Raw genomic sequence first — 20842 nt, forward strand, 5'->3', positions numbered from 1 at the left:
TGATGTGAAATGCTTGTATTCTGTTCTTGTTACAGTTAGATTTCTCTACTGGCCTTTTCATTTAATGACTGCTGTAACCATTTTTTATTTCTGATTGCATTTTCAGGCTTGCTTTTGCATTCCTTGCATTTGGTTTTCATTTTGATGGCTCTAACTGTTAAAGAATATCACTCATCAGCTTTCAATTAAATACATGAACACAAAAAATAGCATCATTAATAGAAAGTGAAATGATGTTTTGCTTGAGATGGGAGAGCCTGTTTTAAAAGGCTGACATTTTTATCAGTAGGCTTTCAGATGATGTAGAAATAGTTGGGGAGAGAAAGCTTGCTGAAGGGAGTTGTTCAGCTCTGTGTTCTGTAAAGCTGTAGGTTTATGCAAACTAAAACATGGGAGAATGTTCTGAGAAGAAACCAAGCTCTTCACATGTTCGAAGGCAAAACCTGCAGCAAATGTTACTTCTGCAATTGTTGTTCCGAACAATTTTGTGTATTGCATGATGCCTATACCTGACAGGAGTTAATCACTGTGTTGCTTCCTTCTACCTCACCTGTTTAAAAGGAGAAGGCTCTTCTTGGAGTTTCCTTTGGGGAACATTGTTTTCCCAAGCAGCAGAGTTGACTTCTGTCTTTGCCATTGCCTGCGTGATAACTTATTCCAGAATGAAGCTATTTAGGTTTATCTTTGCTCTACAGCTTGGGAAAACATAGAGGCATAGCCGGTCACACACATCTGCACCCAGTACTAAAAGCAGTTGGGTGCTTTACATCATCTCATGTTGGTTGTTTAGTGAGTCACTTTTTGGGCAGAGAACTAGAGAACACTGGAAACAGCAGCATAAAGAATATTTTTATCGGCATTCCCTGTATGTTTTAAAGCTTCGGCTTTATTATTGTCAAAAAGACTGTGAACTGTGTTGAAACAGGTTGCTGTAAAACTTTGGCCCCATTAAAGCAATAGGTGTGTTCTAGCTGGACTTTTGGAAACGTGTTTTCGTAAAGTAGGTTGCTGAGTAATGCTTAAAGAACAGTCTCTGCTCATGTACTAAATGCCCCTCTGGAAATGAGTCAGATTTTCTTTTTCTTCTGCTTTTTATCTCACTTCTTCTGACAGGTTAAAATCTGCCCAATAGCTAAGTAAGCAAGAATTCTCTTCTCCACATAATCTAAACTACAGCATATGAGCTGGTGCTGGGTCCCCAAACAATGTGAGCGGATGTTACCTCTTTAGAAGAGATTTTCACTGTCCTTCATCTTTGCTGTGTCCTCCACTCAATAGGCAAAGATTTTGCAATGTTTCAGTGAATATATTCCAGTACCTTAAGTTCTTCTAGTTCTTCTGAAGAAAAGTGGCCATATACAGGGAGTTTTATAAGAATTCATATAGTTCAAAAGAAGCAAAATTCAAGTGGTGCCTGTTGTAGCCCTTTCCAAAAAGGACCCCAGCTGTCCTGCTGGACACCGACCAGCTGCCTGGTGAATCCTGATGCCGAAGCACAACGCGCTCTGAAGCTTTCCTGTGACTAAACAGGATCCATGTTCTTCTCTGGCTTTGAGTCCGGTGGCACCGTCGAGATGGCTACCTTCCATCCAGTGCTCTTTGAAAAAGGAGATGAAATACTTCAACTGCTTCCAGCATTTGCCCAGACTCTCTACCAGTTTTTGTGAACTGGGAAAATGTTATTTTAATGATAGTTCATAGGAATGTTACTTCTAAAATCAGATATCCCTAAAGCTGATGCATGGTTGTATAGGAAAGGCTTGAAAAACGTCATGCTTCTCAGCACAAAAATTTGTGGGTTTGGACAAATCAAAAAACGTCAATCCGTATCCCCTTCATCTTGTTTGTTTTTTCACTACAGAATAACTTGAGGTTTGGTTTGGTGTCACTTTGGGACTTTTGTACTTCAGGTCAGTTTTCTCCTTCCAAACATAAACCTCCCATTTCCTTCTATTAGCTACTACTTATTCTGTTACTTTCCTCCTCTTCCCCATGAAAGAGAAAAATGCACAGGAGCCCTTTTTTCAGGGTTTTTACCTTCTGTAGCCTTATCCTAAATTTCAGCCTCTGTAGTCCCTAAAATCTGATGCTGCACATGATCATCTTTGCTTTTGGAGGAATTCTTTCCTTCCTTGCATCCTTCCCTTCAAAAAACCCAAACAAAAAAACCCCAAAACTAGAGCTGCTGCATCCCTCCCCTCAAAAAAACCCAAACAAAAAAAACCCACAACACCCAAAACCAGAGCTGCTGCAATGGAGCTAGAGCAAAATTGCTGTGATGAGGGAACACAGCCCACTGTTTGGGGTTGTCTTCCTTTGAGTGTGGGCAGTAGGGCTTACACTCCAACACCTGCCCCAGGAAAATGTTTTAGGGGTGAGATGGATGAGAAGTTCATTGGCAATATTGTGTATGTAAGTTCTGTTGTCTGTTACAACCTGAATTTGTACATTGCAATTAAATTTCCCAGGCTGTCAGTACTCATGCTGCACTGCCCTGTGTCAAATTAGAAGTCTTCAGTGTTTGGGGCATCTTTACTCTGATTCATCTCCTGTCTCCAAAAGTAGTCTCTTGAAGGATACAAGGAAGCTTGAATCAATGAGATGAATGTTTAAGATCCTTTCCATTTCGAAGGGTACAGTCTCACTGATAAGTTTTGGGACAGTGAAAGAAGTCAAACTGCTGTTGTGAAATGGATTTCATAAAATATTTTGAAGATCACAGTGTACTCGAGTGAGGAGATTGAATCCATTTCTTTTGTTATACCTTGAGATCTCAGCATGAACAATGGCTGTGCAGTCTGAGCCTGGCTAGACTACTCCACATCTGCTCTGAATCTCAGCTTCTGCTGAGGGCACTGCGTAGGACTGCATGGGTTGGGACTTCTGCCTTGATGGAACTTCCTTCAAGATCATGGTTCTTAGAAAAGATGATGCGTGACACAACGCACAACAGTGTTCCTCTGAATACTTTTCTACCTTCAAATTTCTTCTGGAGTGTTGATTTGAAATGCACCTTTTGATCATGATTTAGATGGCGCTCTGTTAGCAATTTAGGTGGTGTTGAAATATTTCTACTTTGGTAACGAGAAAATAGTTTGACACGGCACAAGGACAGGTCCTGTATGAGGAACAATTTTACATGCTGCTCTGAAAGATGTGAGGTTGTGGTAAGCTGAAAGAAAATGCTGCTTAGAGCAGCATGTCTCGCATGTATTTACAGCTGTATTATTATTATTTTTAAGTAGGCTCTTGTGCGGCAAACTTCTCAGTAGTGCTGATTATTTCTGTGAATTGGTTCTCCTATGAGGTTTGTACCTGGCGCCTGGATGGATGGTTAGTCTTTAAAATATCTGGGGAAAACAGCCCTGGGCTGTTTTTATTTAAAAGGGCTTTTTCTTTTGGCTTTGGTAGGTCTCCTAGCCATAGTGTGTCACTGCTTGGGCCTGACTTCATTCTCCGTGTTCCACAATGAAAAGCTAGTTCTTTGTTCTCAATCACTGTAGCTCTGTGCTTATGCTAAATTTTGTGTTTTCCTTACTCTTACCCAAAAATCTATTTCCATGTATCGACCAAAGAGTATGTTTTAATAGCCATTTGAAGACTTTACCTATGGAGGGGTAGAAAACATGCTGTGGTATTTCTTCTGTCAAGGCAGATGAGAACTGCTTTAGTTAATAAGCAAAAAGGAGAATCTACTTGTTCCTTGCATTTTATATTTATTTTTATTGTAAAGTCTTCTAGACCTGACATTGGATACTATAAAGTACAATTGTTCTTATCGAATATTTCAGATTTTCATAGACAATAAAATGTCTGCCGCAGACTTTCATCCAAAGAGTTAGTAAAAGCCTGGGCCTACTGGCTAGGAGATAAAGCTATTCCTTCCTGAAGTGAGCCGAGCATGTGATGCTGGGTAGTGACAATCTTTGAGTGATGAAACATGGCAAAAGTTCTAAAACATATCCAGCTCATTAATAGTGTGCTAATTATGCTTGATAGGTAAAGGAGGGCTTATCCTTTTTATCTTCCTCATGTTAACTTTGGGACGATCATCTCAACCCTGTTGATCACGGAACCTCTGACACTGCTGTAGTTTCGCAGCTGTTAGACTATGGTCTGGGTTGAAAAGAAAACCATTTTTCATCGAGCAGTGAAAATAGTTGGGAAGTTGAGGGTTTTTTGTCTTTGCAACTTCATGCAAAGGCTGGAATGAAGACGAGATGCTGTGTTACTTTATAATACAGAAGTCAAAGATCCCAGTGTCATTTATCTGACAGCGAGCATCTTCCATTTCTTCCGTCTCAGCATGTGAAGTAACAAGCCTTGCAAACTAGTGAGGGGTGCTTGTGAAATGCCCAAAAGAATTCTGAATTTGAGCCAGCCTCTTCTTCAATCGCTGTTGTCCACCATTCTGCAGGTGTCCCATAGCAGATAATCTTTTAACCTGTGCAGTAGCTGTGGATGCTCATGAAGAACCGAGTGCAGCAGAAGTCTGGCAGGCTTTAGGAGGTGAAACAGTGGTTGGGAGGTGTGGGAGAGGACTGGATAGCTGGGGAGTTTTCAAACAAAACAGATCTTTATCAAAAAAGCCAATTAATCAAAACTGAAATATTTCTTAAAGGTGTTGGTTTTTATGAAAGTTCACAGAAACACAAGCAAAGCTATAATGGGAGTGTTTTCATTGGAAGCCTGCCTGGCTTTCTGCCAACTTGTCTGCTGTTTTCTGTAATGAGATATTGAAAGACTTCAAGTCTTTGAATATGTCTTACTCTTTGGCATCTCGCCTGTTTTGGGGGAGGAGAGCAAAAATGTGAGCATGCCTGAGGTTCTGTGGCCAGCAATAATGCGATCGAGTAGCTTCCTTCTCTGTCCCTTGAGGAGTTCTCAGTGTGTGTTAGTTGCCCTTTGAGGAAGGGCAGCTTTGAAGGGCATCGGTGCTCGGTACTTTACGAAAGGGGTCTTGGCAAGAGAACTGACGAGCTGAGATGTGGAGCTGCCAAGATAACTTACCTGCCAGTGGTGGGGAATGAACTGCTGTCAGCAGGTGCGCACGACCCTCCTCTTTGTCAGCTGGAAAATCTCTGCAAAAGCATGGTGCCTTACTGCTCTGGCTTGCACGCGTAGTACACAATTTCATGGAAATGGTGTGCAAAAAGCACCTTTGTTCAGCAGATGCTTTTTTCTCAGGTGTCTTGAGGGGATCTTGTGCAGCAGGGACAAGTACAGGACTATTGCAGGAGGGAAAGATTTTGAGGCTTTGTCTTAAAAGTGTTAGAGAAATTGAGAAAAGTGTTAGAAATGGAGTGAGACTACAGAGAGCAGTTAAAGATTGGGGAGATTTTTTATTTTTAAAAAAAGCTAGTCTGCATTTTCATTCCAAGTCTTCATCTGTACCTCCAAAGGGAAAACCCTTCTGTCCTTAAGGACTATGTCATTAAAATGTTAGTTGGCCTAACTGTGGATTACTTGCATGTTTCCATAGCAATGACACTTTCTAGAGCTTTATGTTACAGTTTGTAGGGTATCTACTGTACGTCAGCCTTTTTGAAGCTGTGTAACTATCTCAGAAATCTTCTGATCTGTTTTCCGCTTGTCACAATGCGGAGGGAGAGTAGATTGAGAGCATCAGAAAGAAGGCTAGTAAACAAGCTCATGGAAGTGCTGAGTGACTTAAAATTGACTTTATCAGAGTACTTGGTAGTTGTGATTATTTGTAACAGTAAGATAGAGTTAATACTGCATTTAAACCTGCTATGCTTTTAAGTATCTGGCCTGCAGCTCTTAGAAAATACTGGAAGAAATAAGTTATGGAGCCATTCTTAGAATAAGTGGCATCTGCCTTAAAACTGCAAATTAGAGTTTAATTAACTGGCAGGTTTATCTTGTACGCAAATACTGCAGCGAGAGAAGAAATGACTGCTTGACTGGATGCTCTGTGGGATGTAGCGCTTGGAGACCCAAGGCATTCTTTTCTTACTCCTCCTGAACTACTGCTATTGAAAACCCTCACACATGGCTCTTAGATCATGTACACTTGTGAAGTTTTTGAGTCAAAACCTGACTGGGAAAACTGCGTATCTCATGGACGTCACAGTGTACTTCGCTGAAGTTAAATTCAGGATTAATATAGGCTACTATTTTCTACAAGAGACTTTAATTAAAAAAAAATACAACGGTGCTAAACTTCAGACACTTGCCAGCCTTCTTGGTTGTCTTGGTGTTGGAGGTGGTTTGAATTTCAGGGAATCAAGTCAGTTAAATCTTGAGTAGCCTTTTTAAAAAGCAATTCTACGCAGTCAAGAAAGCATCAAAAAAATTACCTTGGCAAAGCCTAATCAATAGGCTTTTCTCTCTAAGGACCTGCGCTGCGGCTCTGCGGAGCAGCTCAGCTGAAGCTACCTGCTGGAGCCGGCACGGCAGCCTTCCGGGCCCTGACGTCAGCAACATCCGATCCTGGGCCTGGCCGGCATTGGCTGCCGCCGCCTCCGCTCCATCACCAGCTCTTTTTTTATTTCCCGCCTTCTAAGTGACACTGATCTGGGATTGGGATTTAGCTCAAGCTAGGCTGCTTGGGGAAGCCAGAAAGAGGGCACTAGAGTTGCTAAAGAAAGAAAAACCAGAGATGCCCGCTGACGTGTGAGGGAGAGCCAGTCTGCTCTCATTGCTGCATGCCAGGCGGTCACTGAGGGCTGAACCTGGTCTTGGGAATGCACTCATGTGGGAGTGGAAGGGTCCAGCTGAGTTGTTGCCTTTTGGGTTTTGGAAAGATCTGTGCGGTAAAGCTGTCCTAGAGACATGGTAGGGGAAGGATGCTTGTGTATCTGGTGCTACAGCAAGTTCTTTATTAGAACAGATAGATCTGTTGTGCTGTTAATCACTTGAGATCAATGTTCTTTCTTTCCCAGGAAAAAGGAGACAAGAAACCATCAGGATCGTTCACTCTAATCAGAGCTTGTTTTGAGATAAAGTAAGATTATGCCTGTGGCTAGATCAGAATTGGACCCAGTGACATGGAAAGAAACACCGCTGCTCTTGAAAGCATTTCTGTTGACTTCAAGCCAGCCTTATTTTACTTTACTGTAGGATTTTAGCTCTCTAATGTTCATCAAGTAAGGTATATAAAACTGGATTTTTTTTTAATTTAAATCAAAATCTGTAGACTCTAAGGCTCTTCATAGCTTCTCATAGAAACACCACAGGATTTCTCCTAGCAGGGTGGTTAGTACTGTCTAGGTACTAGTAAAAACTATTTTAGGATGCCTCTTTTAGCAACCCATTGGGCCAGTGTTATGAGAACAGCAATAGGGTGGATGCTGCTCTGTTACAGTAGACTTGCCATGCTATTACAAAATGCTCCTCTTGTGTCACCACAGGTTCTGGGCTGTGGGGTTTAAACTACCTTCGTGCTCAGTTCTCCATTTGTACAGACTACAGTCGTATCAGGCTGAGAGGGTAGCCAAGAAACACTGAAATGGATGGGCATGTTAGTCTACTGGGTAAAGCAATAGCAGGTTCTGTATCCAAGACGGGAGAAATCTACTATGACTCAAAGAGTTCAAAGTATTGAAAGTAAAGAATTAGATCCATAGCTCTCTGGAAACAGGATCCACCCTTGCAGATACTTTTGTATTTTTAAAATGTGTAAGCTATTAAAAAGCACTTTTCAAAAGTCTATTGTGAAAAGGACTGGCTTCCATGAGTCAGGTTTTACAGGAACTGGTCCAAGCCTTATTCTTCTCCCTGGAAGAATTTCCTTCCAATTTTGTCATGCAGAATGAAGTTCTGCAGACAACCCCCTGATAGTGAGAACTGATACCTACCTATTAAGGGAAAGAAGGAAAAACCTCCACCTGTAGTAAGGACACTTGGTGTAATGTCTAGTGCTCTGTGTCCATATGCCAAACTCCTGTTCCTTACCTTTCTGGTCTTTGTTAGTTTGCTTTTCTGTGCCCAGTGCTTTGGCGTGAGCCCGAACAAAGCTGCTAAATAATCCCACAGTATATAAAGAGGCAAGACTTAATCTTACAAGGAGGGCTAGAGAAGTATTCAAGTACTCTAGAGAATACTTGAAAGCCTCTTCTGGAAAGCCCCTATTACCAGTGTAAAACAGGCTTTTACAGTGTAGAATACCTGGAAGTTTTTGGTACATCCAAGCCTTAACTTGAAAGACTCAGTGAAATAATTGCTGGTGCTGGTATAGTTTTCTAAGAATTCTCCACGCTGTTGTGTGTTTTTTACATGAACCTTCATGCACTTGTTGGTGACTCAGAAGCTACAAAAGATTCTGGAGTAGATCAGAACATCTACAGGTTTTCTGAGCTCAGATTTACTGCCATGTGCAGACACTGATGAAACTCAGAACTGCTGCGTCTGTCCTGTCGCTTGCTTAGAGTGTGTAGGGTAGCACAGCCCACATGTGAGGTGGGGAGGAGGGAAGACCTGAAGATGCTTCCTAATTCAGGAACTTTGGATGGGGGAGGTGGAACAGCATAGGGCACAGTAAATACAATTGATTCTACACGCTTAGCCTGGATATATGCTCCTCTGACCCCACAGAAGTGGGATAGGGCTGGGAGCTTGAAGCAAAGTAGGATTAGAACTGTCTTACTCTCAATGGTGCTTTGTACAAATACTTACGTGCTACACAAACAACTGTAGTAGTTGAGCTAGGAGTAACTGAAGCCTCCTAACCAGGAAGCTACTTCACTGAAACCAAAGGTTTTCACCTTCCTTTTATAACAAGACCTGTTATTGCCTCACTAGATATGTGCACACCTGAAAGTTCCCAGCTCACCCCATAAAAAGAACCTGTATGCTATGGTTTAATGCTCAGTCCTGCAGAATGAATGCTGCTATCTGAATCAGGTGTTTGGTCAGCAACCCCAGGGTGCAAACGTCTGGGTCAAGGTTCAGATTTAGTTTAGATTGGCTCAATTAAAGTTTCTACTGGTTTGTCTGAGAACAGTGAAGTTACTGTGTCGGATATGCAACATGAAATGGTATTTGGAACTGCAGTTGGAACACTGTTTTCTCTTCTTTAATGTGGGAGGTGTGTCTCAGGGGTGAGCAGATGGATGGTGCCAAGTAGCACACCTCTCAGTGTTAAGCCATTCCACACTGGAGCTAGAGATCAAAATCTTCTTTCTGCTCCCTTTATTGGTATTTCTGCTTGTACACTGGCATTGTGTGTGTCTGAAAGATGGCTGTTGTCAGTGTGTGTCAGGCCTGCTCGCTGATGCTTGTGTAATCTGATGGCTTAGGGCATAGGGCTGGGAGCACAGATGTTCAAGGTCTGACTTAAAAATGTGCTAGTAGCAAATCAATATGTGTAGCTGCTTTCTTACTTTGAATTCAAATGTTACCTGCCCCTCTAAAATGCTGTCTCATGAAATGCCTGAAGAATGCTCAGTTTCAGTGGTAGTGTTCTTGATGAAGCGTTCAGCCTCTGCAAAGCAGGGGAGAGCACTCAAGACATCTTTCTCAAAGAAAATAGTGTAATGCATTTCTGCTGACAGACAAGTCCCTACCAATACATAAGCATGCCTGTGGCTGCTGAATTATTCCTGATATAGGGCTTATGTTCAAGACCGTGATAAAGTTTTTTGAGCAAAAACTGACCAAATAGAAAAAGCTTCAGTGCGTTGTATGCCCTTACATTGTGTAACCTATTTTGAGAATGGAAGTAAAAGCCTGTTTGCCTTGAATTCAGAATAGGGGAATTCTGGGCGGGTATGCACTAGGCCTACAGATGTGCAGTTCTGCCTGTCTTTTGGGGATTTGTAGCATCCCCTGTCCTGTGGCAAACCCATCAGCTATGTAAAGTGGTGCAGGCATTCTAATAATGTCTAATTATTAGAATTAGATATTATAATAATTAGACATTATTATAATGTCCCCTTGCCCCTTCCTTTACCACCTTCCTTTATCACCTCATGTCCTGTAGTATTCAAAGAGTCATAGCTTTTGTTCCTAACGGGAGCCTAAACAGCAAATCTGGTGTGAAATGTGAACCTTGGGTCTCTGATGGATATACCACTGCCCAGCCACCACTTCTCTCACTAGCAGCGTTTTTCCCTCTGAAGAAGAGTCCACCTGTTTGCTCTTATGGGTTGCCATAAGGACTGGTGATGCCCAAGCAACTGGAGTTTTTCCATAGTGGTGCATGGTGCTCTCCATGCTGTGGCTTTCAAACACAGTACACCTTTGTAACTTGTTTGGAAGTTTAGGCGGTGATTGCCCTTGTAGTCATGCCTGAGCCAGTCCTGCTTTTAACAAAAACTCATGTTTCCTTATACTCCATCCCTTTCCCCTCCCTCAAGCATGTGTTTGGTTTGAGCACTAGGAAATCTGGGATCACAGTGCAGCTGTTGACTTCAAAATTCTTTAAAAATTACAAATTCCATTTACTTTGAGAGAGCTTGAAATCCAAGTTCAAGATGCACATTTTCTCTCGCTTTTTCACTGTCATATTTCATTAACAGTTTAGTGATTATTTTCCCGTTTACCTTCCTTTAATCTGTTCTTCATTTTCAGCTCTTCCTCCAAAGCCCCCCAAACCAATGACTCCAGTCAATACAAATGGAATAAAGGACAATTCCAGTTTCTCTCTGCAGGAAGCGGAGTGGTACTGGGGGGACATCTCAAGGTAAGCAATATTACTAAAACATTAATTAAAATATATTAATATATATTATTAAAAATAGAATAAGTGTGTTAGAATTCAAGAGAAAAAGAACATGCCTATTTCAGGCAGCATTTTATAGGAGGGAAACGCTTCACGACTATACTTGGCAAAGCACCTAAATGAAAATATTTGACTGGATTCAGGACTTGTGTTTAAGTTGTTACTGTTCTGATGCAGATATTGCCTGTCTTGGTGACAGTTATTTTGGGTTTCTAAATTTCTCCAGATACACAAAGACTTTAAAAAAAAAGAGAAAATTACTTCATTCAAAAGAAAAGTACTTCTGAATGTGCTAGCTAATAAGGTTTTATAAGCATACAATGCTGGGATGTATGCAGTTCAGCAAACTTTCAGTAGGAGGCTTGCTCAGAATAAAAGGAGTTGCATTCTTATTTTTGGTTTCTTTAACATTTGGTTAAAATTTCATCTGTATTAATTTCTATTACATGGTGGTATAAAAATAGCTCTTACAAATGCTAACCATCACCAGCTATACTGAGCAGATGATACAGACACATACCAAATAAATTAAGTTTTACCTCTTAAGGAAACCCTTTTCTATGTGCTTGAGAAAATAGATGGCTTGGGTTAGGTTCAGAAAATGAAGTGCCAGTTTTCATATACTTAATTGCATAAAAGAACTGAAGTGTCCAGTCATCTCTTTCCCTCTTAAGGCACTTCTGAAGAGTCTAGAATTTGGAACTGTAAGGGAAAACATGAGCATGCTGGGAGTGTGATTAGGAATTGCTCAAACAAGTGCACGTAATACTTTGTAACACTTTCTCAGATAGCGGCAAGAAGAGCGTGTTTGCCACAGTAGTTCACTGAAGCTCTGAGAAGGGAAATAAAATTTTAATATCTTTATTGTACCACCCTTATCTTTATAAAGCAAACCCGCATAGATCTTGCTTTTAAAGGGCCTTGGCAGTGATATGTTTCTGTTAATTCTAAATCGAAGCAGAGTGACAAAACCTGATCATAAAACCCACTAGGCAGGGTTTGTTTAAAACTGCTCAATATTGGTATCAGTTTATCAACTGGCTTTGTTCCTCAATTAACAGTGCACGTGATGGCAGGAGCTAATGCAGTACAAATCACATTGGAGTGGCTTTTAGATTCATAGAATCATAGAATAGTTTGGGTTGGAAGGGACTTCTAAAGGTCATCTAGTCCAACCCGCCTGCTTTGGTCAGGGACATCTTCAACTAGATCAGGTTGCTCAGAGCCCTGTCCAACCTGACCTTGAATGTTTCCAGGGATGGGGCACCCACCACCTCTCCGGGCAACCTGTGCCAGCGTTTCACCACCCTCAGCATAAAAAGTTTCTTCCTTATATCTAGTCTAAATCTACCCTCTTTAGTTTAAAGCCATTCCCCCTTGTCCTGTTGCAACAGGCCCTGCTAAAAAGTTTGCTGCCATCTTTTTTATAAGCCCCCTTTAAGCACTGATAGGCTGCAATAAGATCTCCCCAGAGCCTTCTCTTCTCTAGGCTGAACAACCCCAACTCTCTCAGCCTTTCTTCATAGGAGAGGTATTCCATCCCCCTGATGATTTTCGTAGCCCTCTTCTGGATGCGCTCCAACAGGTCCGTGTCTTTCTTATGCCGAGGGCTCCAGAGCTGGATGCAGTACTCCAGGTGGGGTCTCACCAGAGCAGAGTAGAGGGGCAGAATCCCCTCCCTCGACCTGCTGGCCACGCTTCTTTTGATGCAGCCCAGGATACAATTGGCCTTCTGGGCTGTGAGCGCACATTGCTGGCTCATGTCCAGCTTTTCATCCACCAGTACCCCCAAGTCCTTCTCGGCAGGGCTGCTCTCAATCCCTTCATCCCCCAGCCTGTATTGATACCAGGGGTTGCCCCGACCCAGGTGCAGGACCTTGCGCTTGGCCTTGTTAAACCTCATGAGGTTCACACAGGCCCACTTCTCCAGCTTGTCCAGGTCCCTCTGGATGGCATCCCGTCCCTCTGGTGTGTCGACCACACCACTCAGCTTGGTGTCATCTGCAAACTTGCTGAGGGTGCACTCGATCCCACTGTCCATGTCATTGATGAAGATATTAAACAGTACTGGTCCCAATACGGACCCCTGCAGGATGCCACTTGTCACCAGTCTCCATCTGGACATTGAACCGTTGACCATTACCCTCTGGATGCAACCATCTAACCAATTCCTCACCCACCGGACAGTCCACCCATCAAATCTATACCTCTCCAGTTTAGAGAGAAGGATGTTGTGGGGGACTGTGTCAAAGGCCTTACAGAGGTCCAGATAGATGACATCTGTAGCCCTTCCCGTGTCCACTGATGTAGTCACTCCATCACAGAAGATCACTAGATTTAGTCAGACAGCACTTGCCCTTGGTGAAGCCGTGCTGCCTGTCTCAAATCACCTCCCTGTCCTACCTGTGCCTTGGCATAGCTTCCAGGAGGATCTGTTCCATGATCTTCCCAGGCACAGAGGTGAGACTGACTGGCCTGTAGTTCCCTGGGTCTTCCTTTTTTCCCTTTTTAAAAATGGGGGTTATGTTTCCCCTTTTCCAGTCAGTGGGAACTTCACCAGGCTGCCACGACTTCTCAAATACGATGGATAGTGGCTTAGCAACTTCATCCGCCAGTTCCTTCAGGACCCACAGACGGATCTCATCAGGTCCCATGGACTTGTGCACTTTCAGGTGCCTTAGATGGTCTCAAACCTGATCTTCTCCCACAGTGGGCAGCTCTTCGTTCTTCCAGTCCCCGCCTTTGCCTTCTGCGGCTTGGGTGGTGTGGCTCGAGCACTTACCAGTGAAGACCGAGGCAAAAAAGTCATTGAGTACCTCCGCCTTCTCCATATCCCGGGTAACCAGGTCTCCCGTTTCATTCCGGAGAGGGCCCACATTTTCCCTCGTCTTCCTTTTATCTCTGACGTACCTATAGAATCTTTTCTTGTTGCCCTTGACGTCCCTGGCCAGATTTAATTCTATCGGGGCTTTAGCTTTCCTAACCTGATCCCTGGCTGCTCAGACAATTTCTCTGTATTCCTCCCAGGCTGCCTGTCCTTGCTTCCACCCTCTGTAGGCTTCCTTTTTGTGTTTGAGTTTGTCCAGGAGCTCCTTGTTCATCCATGCAGGCCTCCTGGCGTTCTTGCCTGACTTCCTCTTTGTTGGGATGCATTGCTCCTGAGCTTGAAGGAGGTGATCCTTGAATATTGCCCAGCTTTCTTGGGCCCCTCTTCCCTCCAGGGCTTTGTCCCATGGCACTCTACCAAGCAGATCCCTGAAGAGGCCAAAGTCTGCTCTCCTGAAGTCCAGGGTAGTGAGCTTGCTGTGCACCCTCCTCGGTGCCCTAAGGATCTTGAACTCCACCATTTCGTGGTCACTGCAGCCCAGGCTGCCCTTGAGCTTCACCTTAATGAGATTAAAATGTGATACACACACATGTAAAGATGGAATTATTTATGACCCTAATTTCATGGCCAGCAGGTATGGACTGCATCGGGCTGTCAGGGCAGGAGCCATGTTCTTCAGTCAAGAACTTGTGCTGAAAATTTTGTCACGAGCTCCAGGGTGCAACTTGCAGGCATAAGCCCAAGCCCTTAGATCATATCTATCCATTCAAAAAGAAGGCCATTTGAGTTAACTGGGTCCAATGTGTAATATGTTCTGAGAGGAGTAAGCAGATATGCACATGACACGTAATAGGAGTCAGTTTTACTAACAGAATGGTTTTCAGGTAGCTAAATCAAAACTAAGGGTATTTTGTAAGTATACTTCTGTTCCTTAGTATTTGAGCAAAAAAAGCTGCTACTGATTTTTCTTTGTAAGATTCAAGTAGGCATCCTACCTCACTTAGATAACGTTGAGGCTACCTGATAAACTTCAGTTTCCAAATGATTGTATTGAAAAGTGCTTAGTGCTTCTAAGAACCTGTGAGGGAGCTGTTCTAAAGTGAAATATGTAATCTGGGTGAGATGGTCAAACCTGGCAAGACACTTAACTCTTCAGCTGAAATAATTTTCTTAATGCTTACAGGTACTCACTTTCACTAAAAGGTTTCTTGATTTAGCTTTAAAGCTCTGGACTGAGTATCCTTTTGCTTCAGTTGTAAATAAGGAAAAGTTGCACTGAAGCTAGCAAGGTTGTAGTGGTTTAAAACTGCTGTAAATAAGATCAGAGTTAAGCCAATAACGAGTCTCTTGAGACTAAAACTGCTAAACTCTAGACACCTTTGAGCTATGATGCTAGAGACCATTTCTTAAGAGGTCAGGACTGGCTTCTCAAAGGGCACCTGTTTCCAGTGTGGACTTTAAAACCTGAGCAGATTACGGGGAAAGGTTGTGAACTCTGAGACACAGCCACTACTGTTGCTTAAACAGAGACTTCTTCCTAAGTGGCAGTTGACTGCAGCTGCTATTTTTTAGTATATTAGACAAGTTCAGACTTGCTTTAGATGCCCTAAAAGACTGGAGAGCCTGAGTATGAAAGAAGATGGCCTGATATTCTGAAGATTGAACTCCTTACGCATGCTGGTGTTGCTGGCTCCAATACTGATACCTATGGCAAAGATGATCGTGTCCTTAATGCTTTTAATTTTGCTTTCCTTTCCATTCTCTAGGGAAGAAGTAAATGACAAATTACGAGACATGCCAGATGGAACATTCCTGGTGCGTGATGCATCAACCAAGATGCAGGGAGACTACACTCTGACATTACGGTAAGCATTGAGCAGTTGTAGTTCACATAGTAAAACCCTGAGTAGCTAGTTGCTATACCAATGACAGCAGTGGCTGTGTAAAGCTGACATGGCTCAAGTTGAGAGACATTCCCAAAGGTACTGCAGATCACAGAATGAGCAAATAAATAGCCAGGTCTGATAGTTGGTTCTGTTCTGTGCATTGAATCCTGTCCCTCACTAAACACCACTGTAAGGATATCTGTGTAGATTAGATGGGACTCGGGGAGGAGAGCCACTCAGTAGTGCTTCATAGTTTCAGAACTGCTAAGGTAAAAGGTATTTATAAACTAGGGCTTTGATTAATAGGAGTGTGTTGAATATCTTGTCAGTGTGCAGCTCTGGAGAATTGAACAGTGACTCTGTAAAAAGAGTATCTTGTGCTTTCTGATCTAAAGTTTAGGAAATATTGAATTGGAGCCATGTTCCTTTCTTCATTAAAATTGCCTGCAAGTGGCAGGCTTCCCAGAGCTGCCCCAGCCCTGTCTACTGCAGTTAGGCAGCAGACCTCATGTGACTAGCTGCTGGTACCTTGCCCAGCCTGTCCAGCCGCTTGCTTCTGCCAGGCTCCCAAGATTGGTTGCTTGAGGCAAACAGGCAAGGTGCATGAGCCGCTGCCTCTGTAGCACACCTTTGGGAGTTGCTATGATATGGTAGATATTTGATCTTGCCATGAAATTCCATTGTCTTAATGGCAGGTTTGACCCCAAGGGTGTAGTTTAAATTCTGCTTTGACTTCTGCCTTGAAGTTCACGGCTTGTGCACTAAGGTTTGGCATGATTTGGTTATTTTGCTAAACACAGATGTCTTTAGGAACCAAAATTGAGAGTGCAGGAAGGACAGGATATTGTCTAAACAGTCTGCTGGTGAAAAAAGGAAGAAATAAGCACTATATTTGTGGAAACCACTAGAATGTATAAATCTGGATAATGTAAAGTCCTAAACTTACAACCATCTTGTAATCCTCAAAGGGTTTTGTTTAGGTTTGTATATCCTGTCTTAGCATCCATAACTCAAAAGACTTGTTAATCACTGTATAAATGTATACTCAGTTGTATACTATTAGTGACCCCAAATTGCAGGAAATTGTGGGTTTGGGTTTTCATATGGCTCCTTTATTCAGCCTTCAGCATCCTCCTTTTCCCTTGCAAAACTTCTGGCAAAGCTAGGTCTTAAATACCATAAGCTGGCTCCAGAATGAACACATCGGAAGAGATTTACTTTGGGCTTTGCTCCTGTTCAAATAATACCGGCTGATAATTCTGTGTGTATTGACTCTTAAACTACCAATATCTGCTAGTATGTAAAGAATCATTATGAAGGTGTACAGTGTCAGACAGCCACTTGTCCAGGAATTTCACTGGTGTTTTTGTTAGCAGCCTTACTGTTGAAGAGGGATAGGAGGTACACAGTAAAACCTCTAAGTTACTGTACCACTTTACAGGAAGGGTGGCAACAATAAACTGATAAAGATCTATCATCGGGATGGAAAATACGGCTTTTCTGATCCACTGACATTTAGTTCAGTTGTGGAACTGATTAACCACTACCGCAATGAGTCTCTGGCTCAGTATAACCCGAAGCTTGATGTGAAGTTGATGTATCCAGTGTCCCGGTACCAGCAGGTAAGATCTTCATCGGACCCCAATAGCTATTAGTGCAGACAAGAAAAAAATTGCAAATGTGTATATGATTTTGTTTTCTATCTACGTGAAGCCTGATTTTTTTTTTAAACTGAAAAAAAAAGTGAGTTTTCACATTTGACCTCACTTTGCTTATAATAATGGGTCTTCCATATTGTCTAGCCATTTAAGCTTCTTCATTTTATCAAGTTTCCAGTCTCCATCCGAGCAGTCCAATAGAGAAGTGAAACCCTTATACGCAGTAGACTTGAGCCCGAGAAGCCTTTTTTTCCCCCTTGGACCCTTATGAACCCAGAGGGCGCTGTTTTAGACAGTGTTGCCCTTGAAGCACATATGAGCCATGCAGCTGCTCGTTCTGTGCATAGACATCTAAATTTTTCAAGAATATTTTTTAAAGTTTTATTCAGTAGCCTGAGACATTGTCTTGCATTAAGGAAAAAGAACTGCAGAGCTTTTGGGGAAAAAAATACTCTGATCTTTACCTTCCAATTCCAAGCAATTAATTTCCTCCTTTCTCCAGTAGGGGATAGCAATCCTAGACCTAAGCTGGAGTGTGTTTTTTGGAAGCTTAGTATTTTGGCATAGCTCTTGGTGTCCCATAGTTCCAGTTCCTACTGTCTGTAAACTGTGGAACTTGTTGCATGGAGGAAAGGGGATTTAGATACGGTTTGTGTTCTGCAGAAACCTGATTATAAAAATGATGCTAATAGCTGTAAAATGCAAATATGCATAAGTGGACAAACGAATACTCTTAAGGAAAAGCTGCTTTGCTCAAAGACTTAATAGCTTTTTTGTATGTACAGGATCAGTTGGTGAAAGAAGATAATATAGATGCAGTAGGTAAAAAGCTTCAAGAATACCATGCTCAGTATCAGGAAAAGAGTAAAGAGTACGACAAATTGTATGAAGAATATACCAGAACATCACAGGTTGGTTTTACTCTAGCTATCTATAGAGTCTGTTTCTTGTTGTTTAAAAAGTAAAGAAAATTATTTTAAGCTGTTGCAGCTAATACGGCAGTCCAAGGTCAGAAAATACAAGGAAGAACTTAGTAAATTGTGGAATAGAGCAAGGTGGTTTCAAAGTTGATGGAAACAGTGAACATTACTTGTTGCTGATAGTCCTAGAGGTATGGTGTGGGGCAAGGAAGAAAGAGGAACTGAGCTTCCTAGTATAAGGTAGAGCAGTGGAGAAGGCCATCACCTGCAAGCTTTGCACTGCAAACTTCTTCCTTGGCTGCTGAGTATTTCCAGCTGCTGTATGCTGCAGTGAAAATTGTAGAGGGGTTTGTCCAGGTTTTTTATGAAGTCATGTTCAAATCAGATACCAGATATTATGCATTAAAGAAGTGTGAACACAGTATTTGGACTGCTTCTTGTAAAATAAGATAGTTCATATATGGGAGGAGGTTTGCTGGCAGTTTTCCTGCAAACTAAGATGGAAAATATGACTAAAATATTTGAGGGGTTTGCAGCCTAATAGAGAGCGTTGTGTGGGGGAGGAGAGTAGACGTACAGGGAATAAGTCTTCCCTGTAATTCCCTGACTCTACTCGGACATTTGACTAAATTTAAATAACTGATTAATCACACTTTGACTTGGGGGGGGAAGAAAAGTTCATCTTCTCGCTCAATTTAGGGAACATAATTGAGTCTTGCGTTGTCATCTGTATCATGAACAAATGATGGACTCTTTCCTCACATAGGAAATTCAGATGAAGAGGACCGCAATTGAAGCATTTAATGAAACTATTAAGATATTTGAGGAACAGTGCCACTCACAAGAGCGATACAGCAAAGAGTACATTGAGCGATTTCGCAGGGAGGGGAATGACAAAGAAATTGAACGGTAGGCTCTCAGGTTGTGTTTGCTTACAAGGAAGAACTAGTGTCCACATTGACGCTCCCATGAAATTCTTTTATATAATATTGCATCATATAAAACACTTTAAACTCAGTATTTACTCTGAGACCTTCCCCCACGGTGTCTGAACTTTCAGTAAAGCCCTCTTCTGTCGGGGAATTGCATTGTAGACAGAAGAGGTGGGAGATCTCTGGATTATTCTCTCTTAACTTCAGTAAATCAAGATACTGTGATGAGGATCAGGTAATAATTAGCTGCATTTGCTTATCCCACTTCTATTTGGATTTGCTGAGAATATAATTCAGAAAAATCTTTACTTGTGAACTGCAAAATGGGCATAGATCTGGTAAATCTCATAGTCCATAGTCAGTCACTTTCGAAGAAGATGAGTATTTAATTGCCACTACTTGGTAGTGTATAGTGGTCATCAAACAAATTCAGTAAGGGCCTCATTTGAAATTGCCCTTCTGTGAAGATACTAGCAGAAAAAGCTGTATCTGGGCCTTTGAAGAAATGCCAGGTGTAATGCCTAACTTGACACAGTGCTTTATGAATCGCGGTAGGGTAACCTCAAGAAGATTTTTAGACTGAAAACAGTTACCTGTAACAATCTTACTATGCGATTGTGGTGCTTCATTTTGACTAAAGAGCAATTAACAAGGGAAATACGTTATTTTCCTGAATTGTACCAAACCTGTGAACTGATCTTGAATGAAGAGACAGGCAGTGTTACTTCCTGGTAACTCTTGATCAGTAATTGAAGTCTGCATTTGAAATCTTGCTAGTACTGATACCTATGGTGGGATTGCATAATTGATATATCAAAAAATAAATCTGACAGTGAAGGAGGAATCTGTTCTAGTTTACCCTCCTAGAGATAATTTGTTCCTGCATCTCTGCCAGAAGGAAATATATTAAGGTAAACTGAAGGTTCAAACTATGCAAAAGGGTGGTAGGTCTTCTGGCAAGAGGTCTTTTCTGGCACTCTTACAGTAATTTTCATGTTAAGATGAGGTGGTCAAAGGGAGGAGCTGCTGTTACAGTAGTTCTTGTGATACTCTTATGTAAGTGCTACCGGTAAGGTTCAGTCCTTCTAGACTGGTTTGACCTCACCTCTCAAATATTACACTTGTTTGCAGGATAATGATGAACTATGAAAAATTAAAATCACGCCTGGGTGAGATCCATGATAGTAAAATGCGCCTGGAACAAGATTTGAAGAAACAAGCTCTGGACAACAGGGAGACTGATAAGAAAATGAATAGTATCAAGCCTGACCTAATTCAGCTCCGCAAAATCAGAGATCAGTATCTTGTGTAAGTAAACCTGACCTGTACTTCAGAATAGTGTCTCTGATTAACCTGATTAATGACTGTTTCTATCAGGATAATGGGAATTTAATTTTCTTTTCATAACCAAAGTTCTGCGAGTGCTAAGGTACTACATTCTGGCATGGGATGTCTGAGTAATTGGTTGGCCTCTTCATGACTTCATTCCTTTATTATGCTCTTGTCAGACTTAAAAGAGCCTGCCTCAACTAGTGCACATTCTGCAACTCCTGTAAATAAAACATTTAAGAGAAATAAGTTATAAACAAAACCTGTGCCTACTGATACAACAGAGCTTAGTACTTTTTGTGCTAGGTGTGGCGGATGTTGCTTGTACCCACCCTTGATTTCACTGACACCCCTGTTACCCAGCTCCTAATGTCCTTGGGCTGGACTCAGTGCACTAGGATTCTGGCAGAAGACAGAGGGAAACACACTGTCTCAGAAGGTGATGTTAGGAGGTTAGGAGAAGCCAGTGGGAATACCCAGTTTGTTTTCCCAAGAGACACAGGCAGCTGTCACAATTTGTATTCCACTTCCTTTCTGGCCTGCACTGTGCAGAGGCAGTACCTCTTCCTCAGCTGTACCCTCTTCTTTTTCCATTTAAGAGATTGC

At 42.1% G+C, this 20842-nt stretch overlaps 1 protein-coding gene across 2 annotated transcripts in view; it reads left to right on the plus strand.

Annotated features, from left to right (window-relative positions):
• PIK3R3 (phosphoinositide-3-kinase regulatory subunit 3) overlaps positions 1-20842 on the plus strand; it is an 87866-nt gene that overhangs the window by 57396 nt on the left and 9628 nt on the right. For both annotated transcript variants that reach the window (XM_076340286.1, XM_076340287.1), the window contains 6 exons: positions 10534-10645; positions 15278-15376; positions 16839-17019; positions 17841-17966; positions 18742-18884; positions 20039-20215. In XM_076340286.1, coding sequence (XP_076196401.1) covers positions 10534-10645; positions 15278-15376; positions 16839-17019; positions 17841-17966; positions 18742-18884; positions 20039-20215 — 838 coding nt within the window. The remainder of the gene's footprint in view (positions 1-10533; positions 10646-15277; positions 15377-16838; positions 17020-17840; positions 17967-18741; positions 18885-20038; positions 20216-20842) is intronic.

Source organism: Aptenodytes patagonicus, chromosome 5 (assembly GCF_965638725.1).
Source record: "Aptenodytes patagonicus chromosome 5, bAptPat1.pri.cur, whole genome shotgun sequence".
Taxonomy (NCBI): Eukaryota; Metazoa; Chordata; class Aves; order Sphenisciformes; family Spheniscidae; genus Aptenodytes; species Aptenodytes patagonicus.